This window comes from Syngnathoides biaculeatus, chromosome 10, assembly GCF_019802595.1.
Source record: "Syngnathoides biaculeatus isolate LvHL_M chromosome 10, ASM1980259v1, whole genome shotgun sequence".
NCBI classification, from domain to species: Eukaryota; Metazoa; Chordata; class Actinopteri; order Syngnathiformes; family Syngnathidae; genus Syngnathoides; species Syngnathoides biaculeatus.
This window is the reverse complement of record NC_084649.1, coordinates 24,680,856-24,706,490: the sequence shown is the minus strand read 5'-3', so window position 1 is coordinate 24,706,490 and position 25,635 is coordinate 24,680,856. Positions and strand designations below refer to the sequence as shown.

The 25,635-nt window shown below is 46.8% G+C and overlaps 1 protein-coding gene and 1 long non-coding RNA gene across 13 annotated transcripts in view; one reads left to right on the top strand and one right to left on the bottom strand.

Moving 5' to 3' along the window:
* The first annotated feature begins 1,836 nt into the window (after positions 1–1,836).
* LOC133507773 (rho GTPase-activating protein 40) lies at positions 1,837–23,165 on the top strand. Of its 2 annotated transcripts, none has more exons than XM_061833188.1 (15): positions 1,837–1,973; positions 7,736–7,962; positions 9,378–9,598; positions 11,114–11,189; positions 11,308–11,429; positions 13,316–13,481; positions 13,816–13,907; positions 14,913–14,990; positions 15,592–15,751; positions 16,456–16,538; positions 18,981–19,187; positions 19,261–19,404; positions 20,552–20,703; positions 21,596–21,651; positions 22,922–23,165. In XM_061833188.1, exons 1-15 carry the CDS (start codon positions 1,900–1,902, stop codon positions 23,026–23,028), a joined length of 1,965 nt encoding a protein of 654 aa, XP_061689172.1. In that variant the 5' UTR covers positions 1,837–1,899; the 3' UTR covers positions 23,029–23,165. The 2 variants fall into 2 exon arrangements, with proteins under 2 accessions (XP_061689172.1, XP_061689171.1); XM_061833187.1 differs by lacking the exon at positions 1,837–1,973 and adding an exon at positions 4,822–5,246.
* LOC133507778 (uncharacterized) overlaps positions 5,050–25,635 on the bottom strand; it is a 39,035-nt gene continuing 18,449 nt past the window's right edge. For 3 of the 11 annotated variants that reach the window (XR_009796893.1, XR_009796891.1, XR_009796892.1), the window contains one exon: positions 16,341–16,532. This is a non-coding gene — a long non-coding RNA (uncharacterized LOC133507778). Of the gene's footprint in view, positions 5,256–13,868; positions 14,070–14,766; positions 14,976–15,716; positions 15,816–16,340; positions 16,533–20,715; positions 21,627–25,635 lie in introns of those variants that run through there. The other 8 variants (XR_009796894.1, XR_009796896.1, XR_009796898.1 and 5 more) reach the window with 6 other exon arrangements.

The following is a 25,635-nucleotide window of genomic DNA, read 5'->3' as shown; positions in this document are numbered from 1 at the left end:
TGGGGAAGGCCAAATCCCCCAAACAGATCCTCGTGTTTGCGTTAATCCCCGTTTGATCCGGTTAGATGCAAAGTCCGTCGAGGTGACGAGTCGGCGGCGCGTCTGCGGCGTCGCGCTCTCGACGATGACCGTCCTGATCCTTCTGCTCGCCACGTCAACCTTCAAACCCGGTCTTCCTTTCACATTTTGGAGTATGTACAAAATAAAATAGATGAACCACTTTTGCCACATTTGAATGATTTTCCATTTCCTACGATGGTCCTCCATCACCCTGGCTCGACAAAAAAAAAAAAGAAAAGAAAACCACGCTTAGGCTTAATCCTTTCGACGCTCGCTGATCTGAAGTCCGAAGAGATTTTTAGCTGACGTCACGTTCGAACCTCCCACGTTTTTGTGCGCAATCGTTGTTTTGTTTTCGGTGTTATTTATATGCCCTGAGCCGCGCTAGCTAACGTGCGTTTGCGTTTCTTAGCCAGTTTCAAAGTTTAATCCTCGCTTGTAATCGCTTCCAAAGCTCCTGACGGAGATTGGACCACTTCGAGAACAACTGCGGGGGGATTTCGGACGCTGGAGTGTCACAAATGATCTGTGAAACCGTGCAGGTTTACATTCAAGTTTTCTAAGAGTAATGTCACACTTTTCTTGTCCCCACATATGAATGTGAACCTTTTAAGCATATTACAGGGGCAATTTTGAATCCATTTTTGCATTCGTCCATCCATTTTTCTATTGCCAGTCAACCAGGGCACTTGTTCTGAGCCGCTTATCCTCACAAGGGTTGCAGGAGTGCTAGAGCCTATCCCAGCTGTCATCAAGCAGGAGGCAGGGTACACCCTGAACTGGTCGCCAGCCAATCGCAGGGCACGTAGAGACAGTCACACCTAGGGGCAATTTAGAGTGTCCAATTAATGTTGGATGTTTTCAGAATGTGGGAGCCCCACCATGCCGCATTTTCAATATTCAATATATATATATATATATTTTAATCTAGAACTTCCTGTATTTCTAATATTTCAGTACTAACGTGTCTTGTATTTGATGTATAGTTTTATTATTATTATTATTTGACTTTTTTGATCGAGAATATCTATCCAGCCATCCAGCCATTTTCTTTGCCGCTTATCCTCACGAGGGTCACAGGGAGTACTGGAGCCTATCCCAGCTGACAAAGGGCAGGAGGCGGGGTTACACCCTGAACTGGTCGCCAGCCAATCAGAGGGCACATGGGAGACGGACAACAGTCGCACTGACAATCACACCTAGGGACAATTTAGAGTGTCCAGTTAACGTTGCATGTTTTTGCGATGTGGGAGGAAACCGGAGTGCAAACCCGGAGAAAACCCACACAGGCACGGGGAGAGCATCCAAACTCCACACAGGCAGGGCCGGGATTTGAACCCCGATCCTCAGAACTGTGAGGCCAACGCTCTACAGCTGCTCCTCCGTACTATATATTATTTTTCTAAGAACGGGGATGAGTTTATTTGAGGGTTTGTCTTTGAGCCACCATTTTGTTTTTGCTGTGAATGAGTGACATCGCCACCGTGAGGACGACTTAGATGACGTGACCCGCCGAGGTCCGGTGCGGTTTCTTGACATCGGTGTTGAGTCAACCATTCCATGTAATGAGTCTCTGCGGACACGAAACATGTCGGCTAACGTAGCGCAGGTGGCCCTTTTAGCATCGCAGCAGCCCCCGCCCCCGCCCCCCCTTTTTCCTGCTCCAGGATGCGACGCACGTGGAAGCGGCCAGGCCGTCCTCGTTCAAGTGATGTTTGCGCGCTGACGAGAGATTGCGAGGAAGCAGCTTGCCAGCGGCAGGCGGCTGCTTCTTCCTCCCGGTCGGGGGGTCCGGGGTGCGGGTGGGGGTAGGGGACCACCACGTCGACCATCAGCAGCATGCCGCGGAGGATCGGAGGCTCGGTGGCCACGCTCCTGCTCTCGGGCCGGGGCGTCGGGCGGGCCAAGGCCAGGTAGGATCCGCTTTGGCGGTCCGCGTCCGAGCGACGCCGCTACGTGGGCAGATTTGCTGGCGCGGCGGTTCCCCCTTTCGTTCACTTGCCGCTCTGGATATTTGCTGGTTCTGATTCAAACCACATTTTTCATATCAGTCTGCAAATCCTCGTCAATCCACGCTCGATCGAGCGTGCGTGCGTGCCTTGCTACATTGTTGAGAAGTTAAGAAGCTTGCGGCGGAATTCCTCCACGAGGATTATAGCTTTTTATTTTTGTATTTTTTTTTCCAGCGGCTTATTGTATCCCTTGACGTTGCCGAGTTGGCCTGACTTTGTGTTATTCCTGCCATCATGACGGCCCCCCAGACAATAGAAACCAGTTTTGAAATTTTATCCACGTTTTGTCTCTAAGCAGTTTGAGTTTCCTCCGTGTTTCAAATTCAATTTCACATTTAGTAGTAGTCACTGTTGTTGGCATGAACAATTGTTAGCTAATTTGTCCAAAAAATGTCTTCTTCGTCTGAGTCTACAGTGCAACTTGTACAATTCGGAATCCTACTGTTATATTTCGATGCACCGCTGTACTTCCTTGATAAATTAAATTACTGTAGTACTTCCCAATTTACTGGACTGGGCTTTGGCCACATTGTTGGTTGTCTCAAAACAAGTCAAAAATAAGCGAATAGGTGAATTTTTAAGCAGTATAGCTTCCAGATTTAAAAAAAAAAAAAAAAACACAAATAGCTACATTTGTGAATATTGAACTGCGAATATGTAAGGATTACTGTATAGAGCTGGTGCACGTGACGTCACCGTTTTCACGGCGCCATATTGCCGGTCAAACAGAGCTGCTCGACATTGAACCGGAAGAGAATATTTACAATACCCGAGACCTGTTTTATATTCAAAGAGATCATTCTATTGAATACCAGCAGAAAAGAAGAAAAAAGATGGATGGATTTTGGCAATTAAATGTGATGGATGGCGCCCCGCCAAAATACACACGACTGTGTAGCGATCGCTTCATTTCAGATAGGATTTATTCTTAATCTCAAATTACCAAAAAGTATTTATAATGCCGAATTGACTCATTTGAGAACAATGCGCATTTAAAAAAAAAAAGTCTGTCGCAGAGAAGTTTAACGTGTGGCAGCAATACGCTTCCGTGTACAGAGGAGCCGACTCCCCGTCCTCTTTTTTTTTTTTCCCCAATCATAGTTAATGAATGTGAGTTTGTGTAAAACCGGGGGTCATTTATTTAAATATTGATATTTGTTTTGAATACTAGCTGAAAAGATGAATGGATTGGATTTCAGCAAAGGTTAAAGTGTGGCCGAACACGCTTCCGCGTTCACGAGCCGTCAAAACCGTCACAATGTGGGATTTATTCCTGACGAGAACGGATCCAGCAACGAAGTATTCGTGTACGTCCAGACTTTTCTACCCTTTCAAACTCTTGGGTGTAAATCTCGACGACTTACTCACTTGATCCACGCGTCGAAGACAAGCGGAAGCCAATTCACGGTCCAATTTCTTATCGGCGAACACATCAACTTCGACATTAAATATGGGTCCTCTATGCCGAGTTTATCTAATTTTTCCAAGTACCGTCGTTTATTTTCACCTTCTAAATGACTCTGGGCGTCGTGCTATGAGACGTATTTTCGTGTCGTCTCCAACCAGACTTGGCATTGAACATAGCTTTGTTTGACCGGCAATACGGCCAGTCACGTGACTTCAGTGAGCTCTAAGATTGATCCAAATGATACCATTACATATTTGTTCTTGATTTTAAGACTGAATATTTTATTTTGTTTTTTAAACATTTGCATGACTTCAAATGTAACTCAAAACCTGGACAGTTAATGCTAAGTGTGTTGAAAATTTGATCTGAACAGAATCAGAACAAAATGATTCTTTCCTCTTGGGATCACGTTTGGTTTGGTCTTTGCACTCTCGGTTCACCTGAAGTGAAAAACAGATCCGCTGTTCTCCAAAAGCTGCACTGCAGGTTTCAGTGGAAGTCTCACGGCGAGACATCGCATTGCTTGAATTGTTTGCCTGGTATTGCGGCACACTCGGCCACGTCATGCCAAATACTGTACAGGTACACACGATACACAATCTGCTGTAATGAGATCAGTACACGAGAGGTGAATGAAAAATCTGTCGTACATTTTTGAAGAGGCAGATTTTTTACATATATATATATTGCTCTTCTGTTGTTGTGATGGAACCCTTTTGAATATTATTGTATTTTCATTTATGTATTTTACATCCACGGCCGAACAAAAAGCGATGACGGCAGCGATTTGGCCGAGGGGGCTTCGCCGCGTGGCCCGCGGCCTACGCCGCCAGACCAGTTGCGCTTGAGCAACGGGCGGGCGCGAAGCTTTTCTGCCTTGTCTTTTTTTTTTTTTTTTTTTTTTTGCACGACACGCCTCCTTCCTGTCAGACAAACCGCGTCTACCTGTTGCTCACGTTCGGGTATGCGAGAGGAGGAGCTAAACCGTCAGGTATGCGCCCGTGAATGGCTGTTAGCAACCGATTCACAAATGAGATCATGTTTTGTTTTGTTTTGTTTTCCGCGCATTTCATGAGCTATTATTGAGGAGTCGGCAAGCTCGTGCTTTGATGTGGCTGAAGCCTGATAACAAGGCTCGTTGTTCTAAATAAGAATAATTGACTAAAGCGCAAGTAGAACAATGTACACAATGAGAACAAGGAACACTGAGTCCGTCCAGGTGCAACACGCGCTAACGCATTCTACAAGGCTAATTGTTGGACGCTAAGCTAGCTGTATATTTTCCCAAGGCCTCACAAATATGTTCATAACAAGCGAGCAGTCCCAAAATTCATCTCCCAAATGACGGGCTGCTTGTTCTCGTGTAAACTCGGCAAAGTTTCACAATTGCTGTCCTTTCAAGTGACGGCGAAAGAGGCGTGTTGCTTCAACGCGGGCGGGAGAGGTCAGGTGAAAATGATCAGGCGCCCCTCCCATGCCGCATTCTCGCCTCGCTCTCGGCTCCAAAACTTCCCGTCACCATTCAGGCACAGCAATTTAACACGCTCGCATGTTGTGTTGTCGGGCTCGGTTCCGAGCGGGACTGTCTTCGAATTCCTGGATTCCTTTGGCGCCGTCGACATGGGAGGCAGGGAGGAGGTCATGGTGACCCGGGCGCTCGGGCCCACCATGCAGTTCACGCGCTGGAACAATATCAGGCTGCGTCCTGCACAGAAACCGATGAGGATCCGAAACATCAAGTCGTCCTCGCAAAAGAAGAAATCCAGGTAGGCCCTCTGGGGAAAAAAAAAAAAAAGCCGACTTGCCGGAATTTAATCGGGGGGGGGGGGGGGACGACGTTGCGTTTTCTCCATTGAGCTCGTTGTGAGGTGACGCCGCAGTTAGAAAATGTACGACGGGCGTAAAGAGCGCTGGACTGGGATGGTTTGGATCGGCGTTCAATTAGTTTTTCCCACTTTCAAAAGTATAAAAACATTAAAAAAAATCACTTCTGACAGGTTCTTTTTTTTTGTTTGTTTTCACTGTTTAGCAAGTTACTCCACTTTTTTATAATCTGCAGCGATTGAGGCGGTGTTGACAATCAGCACGAAATTGGCAGTTTAGAACTTTTTGCAAACGAAATAAATGTAAAATCTCAAATTTTCTCACATTTTTATTTTTGCACCCTGACAAATGACAGTATTTTGTGCAGCGGGTGACGGAAAGTGTGGATTAATCGGCAGGAAATCGGCAGTTTGGCACTTTTTGTTTCCCGCAAGTGCAATAAAAGCGTGATCAGTCAAGCAGTTCATGATTGAGAGAGAGAGAGAGAGAGACAAAAAGAGAGAGAGAGAGAGAGAGAGAGAGAGAGAACATTGCTGCTCCTTGCTTGTTGTTGTCTTCATTGCTGAAATTAATTTACTACCTGCACGCTTATTAAAAGTCGATACTCGGTACAGTGAAGTCAGTGTTTTCTGGTACATTTTGTTGCATTTCTTTGTTGGTACGATGTGGAATTTGTCTTTTGTTTTGAAAGGCTCGTCAAGAACTTTGTGATGGCAGGTGGAAAAAAAAATAAAAAAAGTTGCCGGTCTCGCGCTCGGTGTTCTAGTTTGTGCCTGGCGGAATGTGACGGGGCCAGCGAGCGGGTGGGGTCACTCACGTGGTCACGTCCTGTATCTGTCATGGCTCGATGCCACGTTTCGCCGCGCTGGTTCTCAAATCACGATAACCAAAATTTAACTGTAGGAATGTAGTTTGTTTGTTTTGTATTATTGTTGGCAACTTCAACACGACACACGTTTTAACCATTAGCACTATACTTAATAATAGGTTAATGGAGAAAAAAAACTCCGGATACCCCCCGTGTACCCTGCCTCCTCCCCGTTGACAGCTGGGATAGGCTCCAGCACTCCCCGCGAACCTCGTGAGGATGAGCGGCAAAGAAAAAAAAAACTGTAGTCTAATATTCAGGTCAAATGAAATTTATTCGAAGGCCAAATCCAAGATTTGATGAACAAAATAAATTAAGACAAGTAGAAATATCTTTAGATTCCTTTGATGGTTTTGTAAGCAGAATTGTTTCGCCAGTTCAATTAAAAAAGTGTGTCCTACAATTCTATTAACAATCTATCGTTACAAAAAAAAAAATATATATATATGGTCACACCCCTAAAACAACATTTCCTCTTCCAGACAGTTTTTTTAAATCATCTAATTTTGATGCTCCATTTCAACTAACCCATTGAAAACTGCACTCCACACACAAAAATACATTTTTCTTCATAGTGCCATTTTTTTTTTTAACAATTTCCCTCAGAACATATAATCTCTCGCAAAACATTTTTCAATGTTCCCCATGAGTGGATCCTTGCTTTATATACGATTTGACGACATCTATGTAAATGTCAAGACATATGTGGCCTTAAAAACTTTGTTCCCTAAAACGTATTGGATGGAAAAGTTTTTTTTTAATACAAATACATTTGGTGGCAGCACGGTGGGGCAGCTGGTAAAGCGCTGGCCTCACAGTTCAGAGGTCACGGGTTCAATCCCCGACACGGGCGTGTGGAGTTTGCATGTTCTCCCCGTGTCTGCGTGGGTTTCCTCCCACATTCCAAAAACATGCAACATTAATTGGACACTCTAAATTGCCCCGAGGTGTGATTGGGAGTGCGACTGTTGTCCGTCTCCACGTGCCCTGCAATTGGCTGGCGACCAGTTCAGGGTGTGTACCCCACCTCCTGCCCGTTAACACCTGGGATAGGCTCCAGCACTCCCCGCGTCCCTTGTGAGGACAAGGGGCTAAGAAAATGGATGGATAAACTGTTTGATTCTGCGCATTTCTGACCTTTAGTTTTTGATGTCCCAAATCGCGGCTTCGTTGCACCCGTTTGAGTCCCACGCGAGAAAGACGATATTGTGCGACGTCGATTGTTCCCAAATGTTGATGTGGTGCACTTGGCTAATCTGGGACCTCAGGAATTGAACTTCTGTGCCACGTGAGTCCTCAAACGGGGAGGTGGGCGAGTTGACGTTCCTACAGCGACATCTAGTGGTGCTACTCGGCCTCGGCGCCGGATTGCGCAAGAACAATAGAAATCTTCCCCCCCTCCCCTCGGCACATCTCCTCTCCCTCCTCGGTCCTTTTGTCTCTCCATCCTGCGTCTTCCGCGGTCCCCCCCGCTCGTCCCCCGGCCGGCCCGCGTCCCCGCGCGCCTGCTTTTGTTTGCATGCACGCCTGTGATTTCTTCCCGTGTGTGTATGTCTGCGCCAGAGATCCCAGCCCCACCGAGATGAGCGCGGAGCCCTGGGCCAGCCCGCAGGACCAGGCCGCCGCTGAGCACGGCGCACGCACTTCGCCCTCGCCCCCCTCCCAGGACCAGGAGCAGCATCCCGACAAACTCTGCTTGGACTCTTTCTGGAACGAGGTGGAGACCATTCGGCTGGGGGGCGGCCTCGCGGACCTCGACGCCACCCGGAGGGATTCCAGACAGTCGGAAGGTAGGGCGGCTAATGGCCACTCGAGTGGCTTTTTGCCATGGCAACATATCAGGTTTCAGAGGAGAGGGACATTACCATGACGACACACACCCAACGGCGAGGTGGGGTGTGTAATATTTGCACGCCATTTGCCGTTTTCTTGCCTTCTCCTGACCCACCGATCTCACTCTGCCCTGTCATCAGACCTCATTGATGTTATGTTAACTAGAGACCCCCCCCCATCCTCCCTTTATTCCATCAATCGGGAATAAGAAGTCCACATGGAGCTACATTTGGCTTTGTCGAGCCACATGACGCATGGTCACATGACCGCCTTTGTGTAAAATCTTAAAGGCCGACAGGACGTATCGATATCATAAAATCTACATCTTCAAATCGTGTATATTCGAAAGAGCGACACCACAAGGGATTTATTATTATTTTTTTTTAAATTTCTTCCAGGAAGGAGTTTTGTCGAAATGTATTGGTGGCAACTGAACCTGAATTTGAATGTCATTTATTGTCGTTATTAATCGTACAACGAGATAGGACAGCGGTGCATAGAAAAGTGCAAGGTAAAAATACATTAAAATATGGGGAATAGAATCCATAAAAATGTATTGCCTACCAACAAAGCTAGTACTAGCTCTCGGTTTCTAATATTTTGAAATGAATATTGTAATCCATAACATGAGGTGTGGGGAGCCTTTTATGGGCATACGCAAGCCTGGATGCATCGTGAAGGAGTTAAAAAAAAAAAAAAAAACATGCGAGGGACCCACAAGTGACAAGCTGGAGGTCAGAACCAGCACAAATGTAGACAAATGCTGCTTATCCTCATGAGGGTCGTGGGAGTGCTGGAGTCTATCCCACGTGTCAACACGCGGGACGCGGGCTACACCCTGAACTGGTTGCCAGCCAATGGCAGGGCACATGGAGACAAATACAATCCCACCTATGGACAATTTAGGGTGTCCAGTTAATGTTGCGTGTTTTGGGATGTGGGAGGAAACCGGAGTGCCCACCCGGAGAAAACCCACGCAGGCACGGCGAGAACATGCAAACTCCACACAGGCGGGTCTGGGATATAACCCGGGACCTCTGAACTGTGTCTAACCAAACCCAAAAACTTTGCCTTGCAAAAGTCTGCCGGCGTAATGCTGACCCACAGTGCGAAATGCCATAGACGTGCAATCCAAAACGGCAGCTATTTACAAGCCTATGATGCAAAAGTTTCAAATGTTCTGCGTTATGAGCTCAGTCAAGAAACCAATTCAACTTGTAAGTCGCGGCGTCACTCACTAATCTGAGAATGTGTCGATCCATTTTTGAGGCGCACAGGCCTTACGTTCTACATCCCTGTTGCGGTCCAAAATATCATTTTTTTTTTTTTTTTTTTAATGCCACAAGCTTAATTTTGATTCTTGCGTGTCTAGAAGGGGAGCAGGAGGAGCAGTGGCTGGCCGACGCCGGCCTCTCCAACCTCATCGGCGAGGGCGGCGAGGATGCGGACAACGCCGTCCTGCTGTCCACGCTGACCCGGACGCAGGCCGAGGCGGTCCAGCGCAGGGTGGATTCCTACACAATGTCCCTGCGCAAGCGGAACAAACCGGCGCCGCGCCACGTACGCGACATCTTTGCCACGCCCATCCATCAGGTGAGCCTCGCGCTAATCGTTTCTGATTGTTCGGAGGAATCTCATACAGCGCGCGTTCCATGTTTATTATAAAGTCTTGTGATTAAAGAGGGTAGCCTGTGCACATTACGGGCAACGGTGATACATTTTTTTTAACTAGCTTTCTTTCAACACCTCCAGCAAGGAACAAAATCTTCAGATTTTCCTTTGCTTGCGTTCGGAACAAATCCTGATCAAGCGTGAGGTTTACGGACGGCAGGTGTGCCGCGCAGGGCGTGTGTGTTGTGGTAATCGTGTCTATTGTCAAACATGGTATTACCAGTCTTGGTCAACCCAATGGCGCTGCCGGCTACTAGTGCACAAAAGGAAGTGCCAACATTTGATCAGGCGTCTACGGAGGCCGCCCTCTTGCGAAAATGGAGTACAGCGGGGTCCTCGGTTTCTGTGGCGGCAACATCACCCGAATTTGTAGGGAGTAGAAATGCGGCGTAGCCCGTCAGTAGCGTCCACTAATGCGATAAATATCCATCCATCCATTTTCTTTGCCACTTATCCTCACAAGGGAGCGCTTGAGCCTATCCCAGCTGACAACAGGCAGGAGGCGGGGTACACCCTCAACCGGTTGCAGGGCACATCGAGACAAACAGCCGCACTCACAATCGCACCTATGGGCAATTTTGAGTGTCCAATTAATGTTGCATGTTTTTGGGATGTGGGAGGAAACCGGAGCACCCGGAGAAAAGCCACGCAGGCACGAGGAGAACATGCAAACGCCGCACAGGCGGGGCCGGGATTGAACCCGGGACCTCAGAACTGTGAGGCCGACGCTTTACAGCTGCGCCACTGTGCCGCCGATACGAAACATTTGAATGGAAAAATTACCTCCAGTATTAACAAAGCGTGCATGTGACCAACATTTTCTTACACTTGTAGCTTATTGCAAAATCATTTTTACTGGCTAAGACAAACTAGTATTCCACCGGGATCACCAAATGTATCCATCCATTTTCCAAGCCGCTTATCCTCACAAGGGTCACGGAGTCTGTACATTTAGGATACAAAAACGGCATACCTCGTCGGCCCCCTGAAGAGAGCCCACCTGCGCTAGCATGCATGCGGTCTGCAGCTAATCGGACAAGAAAAGCAAAGGTCACACTTTGTCCTGCCTTTCCGCGGGGGAGCGACGTGCGCTTTTCTTGTGATTCTTGTCCTTGTCCGACCGTTGCAGTACGGCACGAATAAAAGGCTTCCTTGTATTCCCTGTGGCGATATTTACAACTGCTGCTCCAGGCGGAACACGTGTAGGGTACGGCGCAATTTTTGCACAATCTCGTCAACGTTTTCCTCACGCGAGCGCGGCTGCCGGAGTCCAGTTCGGCTTCGGCTTTTCATCCGAGAACGCACCGGATGAAGCCGTTGCGTCCGTTTTCTCTCGCGCTTGTCGGCATTAGGATCGTCCGAGGAGCGCGCGCGCGCTGACCGCTGAGGCGCCGTGCCGCCTGGAGTCGTACCGATCAATACTTTCGCTTTCCGCAGGGTCTGCCTGAGTCTCAGCACAGCGGAGAACTCGCCCAGAACAGCATGACGTCAGTCTCCAAAACGCCGCTCTCAGGTGAATCAGACGAATATTTAAAAAAACGTCACATCTAATCTGAAACCTATTTTGTTCTGATGTCGCTTTCGCAACATACGTTGACGCGTGCATGTGTGAATTTGTGTCCCCGGGCCAGCTCCCAAGGAGGAATTCTTCTTCACCGACGTGGCTTACTGCGATCAAGCCGCCATCTTCCTCAAACAGGCCAAGCTGACTCAGAACAGCATCCAGCGAAGGAGGGAGGACGCCACCTTGCCGGTGAGCATCCGACCCGCCGCTTCCCTTCAATCGGCACTTGTGATCGATCTCCGTTTGTTTTTCAAAAACAAAACCAAAAAAAAAAGAAGCCGTATTTCTGCAATATTCCGACCGTAACCCGTCCCAGAATCCACACCCGTTCATTTTCCGGTCCAACTTTTGGAAGCGAGGTGGAAGATAAGGTACGAGTCTGTTGATTGGTCGAATGTGTTGCTCCTGACCAATGAAAACGCTCGTTGTACACGTGTCGGTTCACGGGGCCATTTACAAGCCAACACGTTGGCGGCCTCTCGAGTGAAAGAAATTGATCGATATGTCAAAAATAAGTTCCGATGGGATTGGATAGAATGAGAAATCGTCGGTACAGTTGGAAAGAAGGAAGTTGCCACCCTGTTAATCGACTTCATTCGCAAAATTGATCGACCGGGTAAAGCATTGTGCAGGATACTATTGATTATGGATCAAGAGGTTTCAAGGCATTGGAAGTCCACGCAAAACGATAAAAACACGCCAAACAGAAAGCAACGACAATGAACTTTTCCGTTGCTGCTGCATTAAGATGTCAACCCAAGGCCAACAACTAAATCCCAGTTGCAGACGGCGACAGTCCAGAAGCAATTACCTATAAAAATGTATTATTATGGATTATTTACTTGGCGTTAACAATTGTTGTCAAATTCATGCGTTTCAATCATTTACTAAAACAAGAAATTAAAAAGTTATTGAGTGGATACGATATACACGGTATGAAAGCACGCTTGCATGCCATGATGCAAATCTTCAATTTAGTATTTGAAATTTTTTGAGCTAAAGGTATGCGCCTAAATAATGGAACATATTGTGTCCATTTTGAAAACAGAATGGCATTTATTTATAGATGTAATAGATATATTTCATTCATGTTACAATTTATAAAACTTGGAAGGTTAAAATTGGTGATCATCCTTTGATCATGCTTTCAGAACCAAACCGGGGCTTTTTTTCTGCCATTTTTTCATTCGGTCAAATCACGTCTGATTATGGGTGTGCACTTTCTGCAACTCTGTTGTCAACTGAAGTGTGTGTCTGTGCGTGTGTGTACTTTCTATTTTTACTTGTGCGTTTTGGGTTCAATGTAAGGCCACACGTCAAGTCAAATAGTCACTATCATAAGTTAACGTTTACATTTTGTTCACCAGCACAGGGTCTCGACTAAGGTGCTCAATGAACCAGTTAATGTTTTGGGTGGTTTTTTTATATATTTGTGGTGTAAAGCTGTGGCGGCAGCTGGTAAAGAGTCGGCCTCACAGTTCTGAGATCCCGGGTTCAATCCCGGACACGCCTGTGCGGCGTTTGCATGTTCTCCCCGTGCCTGCGTGGGTTTTCTTCGGGTGGGCACTCCGTTTCCTCCCACATCCCCAAAAAACACGCAACGTTAATTGGACACTCTTAAATTGCCCCTAGGTGTGATTGTGAGTGCGGCTGTTTGTCCCTATGTGCCCTGCGATTGCCCGGCGACCAGTTCAGGGTGTACCCCACCTGCCTCCTGCCCGTCGACAGCTGGGATAGAATCCAGCACTCCCCGCGACCTTTGTGAGGATAAGCGGCAAAGCTCATGGATGGATGAATGGTGTAAAACTACGTGCGGTCATTCTAACTTTATTACTGCATAATAACATCCGGTACATTCTAGCAAATAAGCGCTTTTCTATTTTTGAGGTCGTTTGTCGCACATCAGCACACGTCGGAATGATCTCTTCATCCGCGATAATGCAATAAACAGCCCTTGCGACCTTTACTTTGTCTAACCTTTCCTCCTGGTTCATTTTGTTTTTGTTTCGCTTTGTTTTCTTTTCTTTTTTTCCGCTTCCCACTCTCGCTCTTCAACCCGATTGTCTCGCCGCCAGCGGGTGGTCTGCCCCAAGTGCCGCCTGGGAATCACTCGAATTCAAGACCTGTCTCACGCCGACATGAAGAAAGTGCGGCAGTTGGCGCTCATCGACATGACGGCGCTGTGCGACCTCATCGGCCTGGAGGTGAAGCGGCACAAGACGGCCAAGAGAAAAATGCCCGGTATGGCGTTTTATCTTTCTCTCTCTCTCTCTCTCTCACACAGCACACGCGCACTCAATGTGTGGAAGATTTAGAGAGACACCGCGGTCCAACCGGCCTCTCATTGTCTCGTCTTTTGTCAGCGTGCCAATAAAACCGGAACAGAACAATGTGGTTCTTCTGCTTCCTCGCAGCGTTTCCACGCCAATTAGCCTCAACGCGACTTCATTGTAAACAATGAATCCACGACATCCGAGCTTCACAATGCAGCACTGTTGACAGAATTAGACCAGATGACGTGAAAACTAAAGAAGAGGTGAATATGTTTTTGTTTATTTATTTTTTTTATGATCAGAGAGCCCGTTGTTCGGCGTGCCGCTGGCGACGCTGCTGGAGAACGACCAGAAAGTGAAGGCGGCGGCGACCACTCCTCTCCTCCTGCAGGAGGTAAGGAAAAACGCGTCTCGTGGCGGCGTGTTGTCGACTCCGTTTGTGACCGGCCAGGCATTTTCTGAGCCGCTTGTCCTCACGAGGGTCGCAGCTGTCATAGACCAGGAGGCGGGGAACACCCTGAGCTAGTTGCCAGACAATCGCAGGTCCATTTGTGTCCTTGCAAGTCAAATTTACACAAATGGGCTTTTTTAGACATGGCGGTTTTGGACCCTTTTCAGAGGTTCTGAAGTACTTTTGCCGAATTTAATTCTACCACAAACAGTCCTCCTTGGAATTATTATATTTTTCTCTGTGTTTTTTGGGGCCTGGGCAGTTTGACTTTGTTTTTTGTTTTTTTGGGCTCTTACCAGAACTCGAGGGTTGCGCGTGCAGTACAATTCCCAGAATGCACTGCTGTGGCAAAACCCATAAGTGTTTTTTTTTAAATAAAGACTGTCATGATAATTGCAAGGTATAATACTTTTGCCAATTAATAATCTACCAAAGCCTGGACAGGGAGCATAAGACTAGAAAATACACTATGCGCATTTATTTATTGATTTATTTTAGCAATAACTGTGGCTTCATGTAATTATTTTATGTTGTTTTTACTCCAGATGTTCTTTTATTTTTATTCTATTTTATTTTATTTATGCATGCACCTTGTGGAGAAGCACTCATCATTTTGTTGTATGGACAGCACATTAAAGGCTTTTTATTTCATGAGTATTTATGATATAGTTTTGATAAAATGACCTTTTGTTGATTATATTTTCTTTAAATAATTTGCCACTTAGTATTAGTAAATGGTTAAAATGGGTGGAACTTTTGCGTTACACATAGAATTTATTTATTTATGTGAATGAATCCTTACCTGCCTTTTGGGTTTGTGTTCTTTTGATTTTGCGTCACACGTGTCATGTCGGACATGTAGGACGCCAGAGCGTGAACGCGGTGGCGGCGCCCATCTCAATGTCGCTGATGTCCGAATCGCTCTCCGCTCTGCCATCTTTCTTTCAGCTTTTGACATTCCTGGAGAAGAAGGGAGTGGATTCCGAGGGCATCCTGCGGGTTCCGGGATCTCTGTCCAGAATCAAGGTTTGACAAATGAGAGCATCCAGAGCCAAACCGAATGACGGGTTTTGATTTCTTTCCCAGTTAAATGCCCCTAAATGTCATATATGTGTCACGTTCTAAACCTAAAACCTTTGTTCCAAGTGCAGCTTCAATTTTTAGGGCAAACAAAAAAACAAAAAACAAATTGCACGCCGAACTGCCAGCAGAGGGCGTCATTTAGCTCAACAGGAAACAATTTGCCAAATGCATTGCAAGGCCTCCTCCTCCCTTTTTTTTTTTTTTGTTTCCAGTTCAGGAAAAAATGAGGGTTCTTACCTATGTAGTTTACATCAGAGCATAGCTAATATCTGATCACGCTGTAAAAGGTGACATGCTCAGTTGCCATCATATTGTTTTTTTTTTTATTCCTATTGTAAAATTTTTCATTCTAATAGTTACTGGACTTACGAGGTCACAAATGGATGTTATGTAATGATTCCCATAAAAATATTGCCGTTCATACATACGAAGCAGGACATTTTGCCCTTGTGCCATTTAATAGGACTTGTTTTGGTCGTCTCTTATATTCAATAATATGTCAATAACCCGTGAAAGTGCTGTAAAAGTTGTTCTCCGCCCTCAGTTGCTGCAGCAGAACCTGGAGGCCAACTTCTACACGGGTCACATCAAGTGGGAGGAAGTCAGCCCCAATGACGCCGCTGCGCTCCTCAAGAAATTCATCCGAGAGCTCCCGGCGCCTCTGCTCACCGCCGAGTACCTCAACACCTTCAGCGCCGTCAGAGGTCAGGAGGAGAAACGCTTCACTTATTTTCTTCTGAGTGAGTGAGTGGGGTGGGGGTGGAAATCCTACAGAGAAACACCAAGATTGAAGAGGTGGTACGGTGGATCAACTGGTAAAGCTTTGGCCTCACAGTTCTGAGGTCCTGGGTTCAATTCCCAACCTGCCTGCGTGGGTTTCCTCCAGCTACTCTGGTGTCCTCCCACACCCCAAAAACACGCAACATTCATTGGACACTCTAAATTGCCCCCAGGTGTGATTGTGAGTGAGGCTGTTGTCTGTCTCCATGTGCCCTGCGATTGGCTGGCAACCAGTTCAGGGTGTACCCCGGCCGCCTGCCTCCTGCCCGTCGACAGCTGGGTTAGGCTCCAGAACTCCCCGCGACCCTCGTGAGGATATGCGGCAAAAGAAAATGGATGGATGGATGTCACAAGAGTGGGTTTCATCTATTTGAATACAACAAGAATCAATATGAATCTGATGGATTGCACATGATGGAGGTTGGCACGCCGAGATAAACAACACAAGTGAGCGCAGCACAGACATAAGCTAACAAAGTTAATGACCTCCCCCCTCCCCCCGTCACCACGCAATCTATCTTGAGACATCCCATTACTCTTCCACAACACAGCGGAAATGAGTGTATGCACATGCGTGTGTGTGTGTGTCTTCAACCAGTCTCATGTTTTTCTTTTGTGGCTTCACCAGACGTCACAGAGCTGAAGCAGAAACTTCACATGTTGAATCTCCTCATTCTGCTGCTGCCTGAGCCCAACAGGAACACGCTGAAGGTACACACACACACATAACATGGAACCAATGTTCCCTTTAATTTTTGACGCGTCTTTGACCACTGTGAGCAACATCAGACGTATGCACCGTGGTCAGATCAGTGTCATCCATTGAAGTTACATGGCTCAGATTACATTCCCAGCAGAACAATTTTGTGTTTTTGCAAACGTAAACTGAAAATGTCAACAAAATACATTACAATACAAATACATACCAAGCCAACCATTAACTATAAATTTCAAATGCCGCTTCCAACTTTATTTAATTTTTTTTATTTAACCCACAACGATAACCCCGTCTGTTTTTCGTGGTGTAAAACTAAATTATTGCTTGCAGAATATCTTTCGGAATAAATGTTGAAAGTGAATGATGCTCCCAAACAGTCTTCAGGTTAATGTTATGTTGCCTCCTATATTTAAAATACAGAATTAGCTTTTTGCCCACTGTATCGTCTGTGCTTTCATCCTCGATCCGGCTGTGGCAAGGTGGAATTTTAACATTATACACCATCTCATCCTGCACTTTCTACTTTGGCTTCAGACCAGACCTTTTTTACTCGAAAAAAGAGAAAATCTTGTCCAGTTTCACCGCTTTTTCTTTGATTATTCACATACTCCCGGTGTTTGTAATTATGAGTGTAACCCTTTAAAATGGAGGGGCGTGGTGTCAGGTGTGTGGCCCAGTGCGGCCGAGCAGCAGCTCTTTGTGAGAGGCAGTGTGAAAAAAGTAAAATAAAATAAAGACATCAGCCTGTAGTTCACTGCGCTGGATCTGTTTTCCTCTGTGCTGAGCGTGTGCGACAAGTGCGCAAATGCGCAGTTGCGCAGCTTAGAGGGAACATTGCATGGAACACATGTACAAATGCACGTTTAGTTCTAATCCAGTGTTTTGGGAGTAATGGGTTCCTTTTCTGCCGAGGCTCCTTGAAGTTCCAGCGGTTGCCTGGCAACTGCTCTCAAATGATATAAACCAGCCAATTGTGCGACTGCAGTAGTAACACAAACAAGGCGACTAAGCTGTCAGCGGTGAAAGTGGGCGGCGCGCGCTCAGCCTTTGTCCGCCCGGCTTGCAACGCCGGTTCCGTCTTTTATAATGCAAATGGGCCAGCGTGTGGGTAAATTTCACCCTGAGCCCGACGCTCACTTCTGTAGTCAAATCTGTGAAGTGGCTAAGTGGAGGTCCCCTTCAGAGGATCAAATGGGGGCGTGGTGGTGCACCTGCAGAGCATGAGCGGCCGACCCCCCACCCCCACCCCCACCTGCCCTTCTGCAGCTCATCGCCATCTGTTTTGGTTCCTTGGCTGCTAACCATTTGCTTCATCGTGTGAATTTGACGTTCAGCTTCGTTCCATAACTGGAAGCGTTGATGATGATGTGCACAAATGTTGCTCCTCTTGCCATCATTGGCGCCACCTTGGATTAGATACGGGGTTAGCTCGCTTCCTCGGTTTAGGATGGCGTTCGTTTTCTATGCTAGCAACGCAACCAGAATTTTTACGTAAGCGTAGCCGTATTCATATAGACCGTGGAATGAAAAACGGGTAAGTACAGCAGTCACAGATCATCCATCCATCCATTTTCCTTGACACTTATCCTCACGAGGGTCGCGGGGAGTGCTGGAGCCTATCCCAGCTGTCAATAAGCCGGAGGTGGGGTACACCCTGACGTGGTTGCCAGCCAATCGCAGGGCACATTGAGACAAACAGATGAACTCACAATCACACCTAGGGGCAATTTAGAGTGTCCAATTAGTGTTGCATGTTTTTTGGGATATGGGAGGAAATGGGAATGCCCGAAGGAAACCCATGCAGTCATGGGGAGAACATGCAAACTCCACACAGGCGGGGCTGGGATTGAACCCGGTCCTCAGAACTGTGAGGCCAACGCTTTACCAGATGAGCCCACCGCAGTCACAGTTCATTTTGCATAATTAAATTACATCTGAGGTGAGATGCTGGGATAAATATTGTCCACTTGGGGTCGCCATCCTCAAGTTCCCCGTGCAGCATCTTGAGTAGACCCCGATTTTGGACTCATGTTCACTTCCAGTTTGAACTTTAGCGTGAAGGTCCACTTTCTTGTGTTTCTGTGCACTCAGCAGGTCTATAAAAGCCGTACTCTCCGAGTCTGGCGTGGAAAAACCTAATCAAACACCTTTTGGGATGAAGTGGAATGCACCTGTCAAACCTTAAAGAAAATCTTTCCGTACCGGTCCAAGCGTGATCCAAATGTTTCCCCTCTGAAAATTGAGCTGAACAAAGCACCACGTACATTAAGTTGTCACGAGTGCTGATTGGGCTGTCTCGTGGTCCGCGTGCACCTCACCAATTTGAGTCTTCAACATGAGGGATCATTCAGTGTCTTTTTTTTTAAGCTCTCTAAAAGTCAAAGATCCTTACAGATGCTTCATCTGTGCATTTTTTTTGGGTGTCTGTCGCTCAGGCCCTCCTGGAGTTCCTCAGCAAGGTGGTGTCCCGGGAGAAGAGGAACAGGATGAACCTGTGGGCCGTGGCAACCATCATGGCTCCCAACCTGTTCCTCCACAAGGCCGTGCCCAGCACCTTGACCGAGGGGGCCGAGAAGGGGCAGGTGGAGAAGGCCGCCGACGTCATGAGGCTCCTCATCCGCTACCAGGACCTGCTTTGGACGGTGGGCGCCGGCCCTTGTTCCTGTTTAGTTGTTTGTGAGCTGAGCTTGATGTCGTCCCGCATTCTCCCCACAGATTCCAAATTTTGTCATGAACCAGGTGCGGAAGCTGAACGAGAACAGCAACCGGCGCTACCAGTTTTACGATCGGCGCTTCAAGAACTTTCTGAGGAAGATTCACACAGACAGCAAGGAAAAACCTGACAAAAATACCTCAGAGGTTAGCGTTTACCAAAACTGTGAACGCCCGAACGGTTTGCCGTTCGCGGCTCTGCCTCTATCCTATTTTTTTGTTTTTAGAATCTGTTGTTTTACGAAAAGCTCACCTATTTCCTGTTTTGTGTGCAATTGATTATTCAAATAGGCGCCAACTTGACTTTACAATTTCACATCGATGTCTGAAGCTTGAAGCAAACTAATCACGAATGATGTATTTGGGATCCACTTTGCCAATTTATTGCTGTCTCGGAACTATAGCTCACCGTGGAGCAGCAAAATGTCTGGCAACCCAGGCTTTTTGTACATCTACATATCTGTGAAGAGCACAAAAATGAACTGGTGGCGCGTGATGATAGCTGTTAGCCTTGCTAGCTTCAGCTATTTCGATTGCGTGTCCTTAAGTGAACCAGGTCTCCATCCATCCATCCATCCATCCATCCATCCATTTTCTACCGCTTTTCCGGGTCAGGTCACGGGGGAAGTAGCTTCAGCGGGGATACCAAGACTTCCCTTTCCCCAGCCACTTCTTCCAGCTCTTCCGGAGGGATCCCCAGGCCTTCCCAAGCCAGCCGAGAGACATAGTCTCTCCGCCATGTCCTGGGTCGTCCCTGGGGTCTCTTTCCAGTGGGACATCCCCGGAACACCTCTGGGAAGCATCCGAATCAGATGCCCCAGCCACCTCATCTGGCTCCTCTCAATGCAGAGGAGCAGCGGCTCGACACTGAGCCCCTCCCGGATGACCGAGCTTCTCACACTATCTCTAAGGGAGAGCCCGGACACCCTGCGGAGGAAACCTATTTCGGCCGCTTGTATCCGGGATCTTGTTCTCTCGGTTACGACCAAACCAGGTCTGTGGCACAAAAAAATTGACCACTGTGACATCATTGATTCAATGACTTCATCTTTCATCTCATTATATTATTATTATACTTTAACCCTTACGGAGTCGGCATCACTGACATCGATATACTCCTTTTTTGGGCAAATCTACTGTCAGTTCCGAACCATTTTAGGACACAGCAGGGCTCAATCCGTACCTCTCGCGTACTTTACAGTCTTAGCAATCTGATGTTCAAATTATTATCGCAGAACCGAACGAACGTTTGTGAATCAAAATTTTGTTTTTAATGTGATCCTCCTCCTTGCAGCCACGCCGCACGGTGAAGATCCACATCGGGGATCAGGTGAGCGGCTCCATGGACTTCCAGATCCATTCGGACTCGCTGGCTTCTGACCTGCTGACCCAGTTTTACCAGCAGTTCATCCTCAGCCCTGAAACTGGGAAGACCCAACGGCGAAGGTCATTACCTAACTAACTACGACTGTAGTAGTAAAGTAATACAAGGCAAGACGGGATTATTTATAACAGCACCATTATTGCAAAAGGGCAAATTAATCTGTAGCAGTTTTTGGGACAACTTCTTTCATACTGATACCAGCACAAGCATTGACAAGCGTAGCACAGTCGCATGTAATTGTGAGCGTACAGTAGAGCTTTTGTTTCCTTCTGACGCAAATGATGATTCATTGATACCAAATCGCTGCAATGTGTGACGCCAACTACTAGCGAGAAGGATTTACTCAGTCTTTTTTTTTCTCGTCTGCAAAACATTTACTGCCATTGACGGCTTCAGAGTTTAAATATCCGTTAACGTGGACGACTGGCAGTGCATGAGATGTTAACTTGTATTCTGTGTTTTGTCATTTTTTATTCGTTATGATTTTATCTTCTTAATCACGATTTCTTTGCTTGTTCAAGGATAGGGACGGCCGAGTACTGATCCGAGCCTTTTTTATTCAGCGCACCGATACCAACCACTGATGCAACTCGTACACACCCAGTCTTCCATTTTAGCATTTTTTTTTTTTAATTCAACATGCGTCAGGGGCCACTGATTTGACTTTTAAAATCTCAAAATGAAGGCAAAACTATAAAAGATTAACAATATCCTTGATATACGAAAAAACATTGAACAATTCCCAGCTGAGATTTAAATGTACACGGAGTTTGAGCAGCTGGCCGCTTTTCGGGATGTTTATTCCACAGGTGAGGAACATGGAAACACAACACTTTAGTTGGGTTCTGGTTACACTCAAATCCCTTGACCCCGAAAAGTCTCGAGTATGTTGAGGTCTAAGACCATCCAGAGCTTTGATGATGTCATAGAAACGCCTGAGGTTTCTCTTCGCAGGAACGGCTCCATGTCCTATTCGGAGTGCGCCCTGTACGAAGTGGGAGGGAACATCGGTAAGTTTCTGATCCGATCTTTTGCACCGTTTGTATGTCTTGAGTATGTCATCCGATGTCCACGTGCACGAATCACAAAACTACAACATTGGGGACACCTACCCTGTTAAACGTCTGCATTTTCAACATGTAAGAGACCACAACCCAGCACAACGGGGGGAATAATAATAATAATAATAATCTGCATATTTGCGCTGACTGCAGTTTGTGGCGTACTCGAGCGGATTTGTCATCGCAAATATTGAACAGGTTTAACGTTAGCCGCAAGTGTATGGATGTAAATTAGTGCCAGCAGGATTTGAAGTTGAAATGCGACGGAAAACAGGATTGGAATTTGAAATGCTAAGTGAGCATTTTCAATAGTTGCTACAATTCACTGTCTGAAATTCAACTCGCTACAATTTGCCGTCTGAAATTCACCGACTGTGCCACCAGGCGGGGTTACTTCAGGTCAGGTGATGTCACGTGACTAAGAAAGCATAACGGGATTGGCTGGCTGTTCGGTTCTGAAGTATCCCTGCCTGGTGCCACAGACGGTGAATTTTACACAGCGAATTGTAGCAATTACATTACATTTTAAATTCAGATCCTGTTTCCAGTTGCATTTCAAATTCAAATCCTGGTGGCACTAAATTACTTTCCATACAAGTGCAGATTGGGACAATTCTCAGTACACGAGTGTAGTTGTTCTTTAGCAAAGATGAAGAATGATTTTTTTATTTTTGACATTGTCACTCAATTAAAAGTTCTGAAAGAAACAGCGTAACATCAGAGATTTGATTTGGCCCAGTTTTTGGGGCCTAGAGGCCCCAGTGAGATATGAACTCACGTCTGTCAGGTATGGGTCCTCAAACATTTTTGTCAGGAGTGTGATTCGAACCCACGCCTCCAGGGGAGACTGCGACATGAACGGAAGGCCTCAGACCGCTCGGCCATCCTGACTGTGATGTCACAAACGTACATACGTGCCAATATCATAAATGTGATTTCTATAAGAATAATTTGCAGTATTCCCACATAGACGTGTGCTCTCAAAATGGCCGAAAACTGTTCCCTCCTCCATCCATTGAGACACTCTTGCGTGAGAGCAACTTGGCCACTGGTTAGCGCAATTAGACGCTTGCTCTCAGCCTCTGTGTTGGAATGCACAAAGAAAAAATTGCCGTTGAAGACTTTTCACACCGATTTTATGTATCTGCTTTGATTGTACATATGTACGTTAAAGGTTTTCAGTAATAAAAAAAAAAAAAATTTGCCTGCGTGTGTTTAGGTGAGCACCGGCTGGACCCAGAGACGCATCTACTGGATTTGTACAACAGCAACTCAGGAGGCGAGTGGGTCCTCAAGATGAAGGCCACCGCCAGTCGAGGCTTGTGAAAGGTCGCCGCCGTTCGACAAGAAGAAGAAAAGACGGGACGAGTCTGTGTGGCCATTTCGTGGTGAGAGCAACAAGGCAGAAGCATCCAGATGGAGGACAGATGAACAATTTGCCAGGAGCAGTATCTGCCCCCCCCCTAAAAAAAAAAAAAAAAAAACCCTCCGTGATCACCTGCTTCCCCTCCGTCTCCATCTTTCCGCATCCTCCCTTGGACGTGACTCATTACATTCTGCTGAAGGAGCCGCTGCTGCATTGACGGCGGGCGAGAGAGCGAGAAAGAGAGCTAGACGATCCCTGGGCAGTTTTGGTGCGCCATCTTTTCTCTCCGGCAATCGTCGTCGGTCGAGAGCGAGCAGATGGGCTCGCGGAGCACCTCTGGCGATACGCACCCGACCCCCCACGCATCCCCTCCTACCACCCCCCCCTACCCCATCATCAGTCTGACACACACATGCCGTTTTGTGTGCACAGACATTCATACACACACAAGGATTCAGTGCCTTGCTCAAGGGAACATTCCAGTGGACACTCCAAATTTTTGGTGCATCAGGGGATCTTTTTCTTACCTAACTTCAGACTGAGCTGGAGTTGGTTTCATCCATTGGAGCATGATACATATCTTCTAACACAAGACAAGAATACCTTTTATATTTCATAACTTCTTTGAATTGCAGTTTTTATTATTCCAAATTGAGCCTCAACATCACCGAAATACACCAATTTTTGCAGCCCCGTGTATGTCGGGGTCCCTGACGCAACCTCCCAAAAACACTTTCAGAAGGGGAAAGTTGGTTAAAAATATATATATAATAATAATAATCATTATAATAATTAAAGGACTCAGAAAAATGTCATGCCCAAAATTGAACAGGAAGTCCGACCTTTTGAGTTGAAGGCACCATCAAGTCTGGTGTGAAAGTTTGACTATTTCAAGGAGTCTCCCTGAAAAATGACACCAAATTCCTCAAAGGACCTCGCTAGATTTATGAACTTATGAACTACTAATAAGCAATTACAGCAAAGATGAATTTAATTTGTTCGTTCACCCACTCAATTTTTTTTTCCCCCAGAGTGAAAATGATTTGAAATGAAGCGAAATACTGTAATACTGTTCCCCCCTCGCTTAAAAGTTTTTAATGTTTTTAGTAGGGAAAATATCATTTAGCGAAAGAAATGGCGACATCAAATACAATGGAGGATCGAAACTATTTGAGCATCAGAATAATGTAACTCCTGGTGTGAGCATCTTGGCCATCGGGGGGCAGCATAATACTGGCATACGGACAACAACCAAGAAGAATTTCACAACACCCCTGACTCAATAACTGGAATAGTATTCACTTTTCCTGGAGAATTAGCGAGCTACGTTTCACTGCCTATAAAAGCCCAAACTTGTGGGTCAAGTCAACATGGCCACAATACTGATGATGATGATGAGGGTGGTGGTGGTGGTGGTCCAGCCCTGAAGACATTCCCAGTGCGCAGTCCTCCATCTGGTGCACTTCCCAAATGTGATCACATGCTCAATGCGGGCCCGTATGTTGCTGCCCACCCTCTCTGGACTTCTGGCTCCTAACTTCCTTTGATGATGTGATGGTTTCTGGTCGAAAAGGGACAATTGGCTTCGTGACACCCCCCCCCCCCCCCCACCATAATGACAGTCCAGAGCATTTCTCCGCCTTTTGACCTCTAGTTTATATTCCGCCGTGCGCCCTTTAAAAGCAGACCCCCGATGCACTGATCCACATCTTCTTATCGGAGACCACCGGCGGTCTCGTGGGCCTTATAAAGAACCTCCGTGGACACTCAGAAGTCAAACGGTCTCACCTCAAGGACACACGCTGAAGCTGGTCTTCATTTTTTCAAAACAGTGCAGGGGTGGGGTTATTATGGGATGCGTATTTATATGAATGTGAAGGCGTTGTCGCTCGTGTATTAGTGATGCTAGCCGTTGTTCATTTACTTCACTTTTCCGTGTAGAGAGTTGTCGCGAGCTGGCGCCGCCATTTTGTGTCTGGGGCGACATCCATCATTGGCGGGCTCGCCATCTCGCCGTCATCTGGGCCTTAATAGCCGGCGGGCGCACGCGTCGCTGGCGCCGCGTCTCTCCGATAAAGGGAGAAGCTAATAAATGGCTGCTCTAAATTCACAGGACTGCATGACAGCAGCGTAGCGTGCGTGATGAGCGCCATCACGGGGGCCACAGTTGAGCGAGCGCGTACAAAAGCGAGCTGATGGAGCGGCCTTCTGCTGCCAATCAGCAGAAGTAGGTCACCTCTGAGGCGGCGTCCCACAGGGCCCCGCGCCCGCTCATCTTACGTCACACCCTCCGCCGAGGCCGTGGATACGGGGGGTCCTCGGCTTACGCCGCTACCCGCTATACAAGCCGATGAATGGTGTGGGGGCTACCGTAGGAACCCGCCTCCCGTCGTAAATCGAGGACTCCATCATGTTTGTTTATGGAAATATGTATGTATACGTATGCACATGTGCCCGCGCACCACTTTAACAATCTTGCGAATGTATATTTATGTCCCAGTGTTTTGAATACAAAAAAAAAACTGCCATTAGTTCCTTTCTGCCCCCCCCCCCATCAATAAATGCGA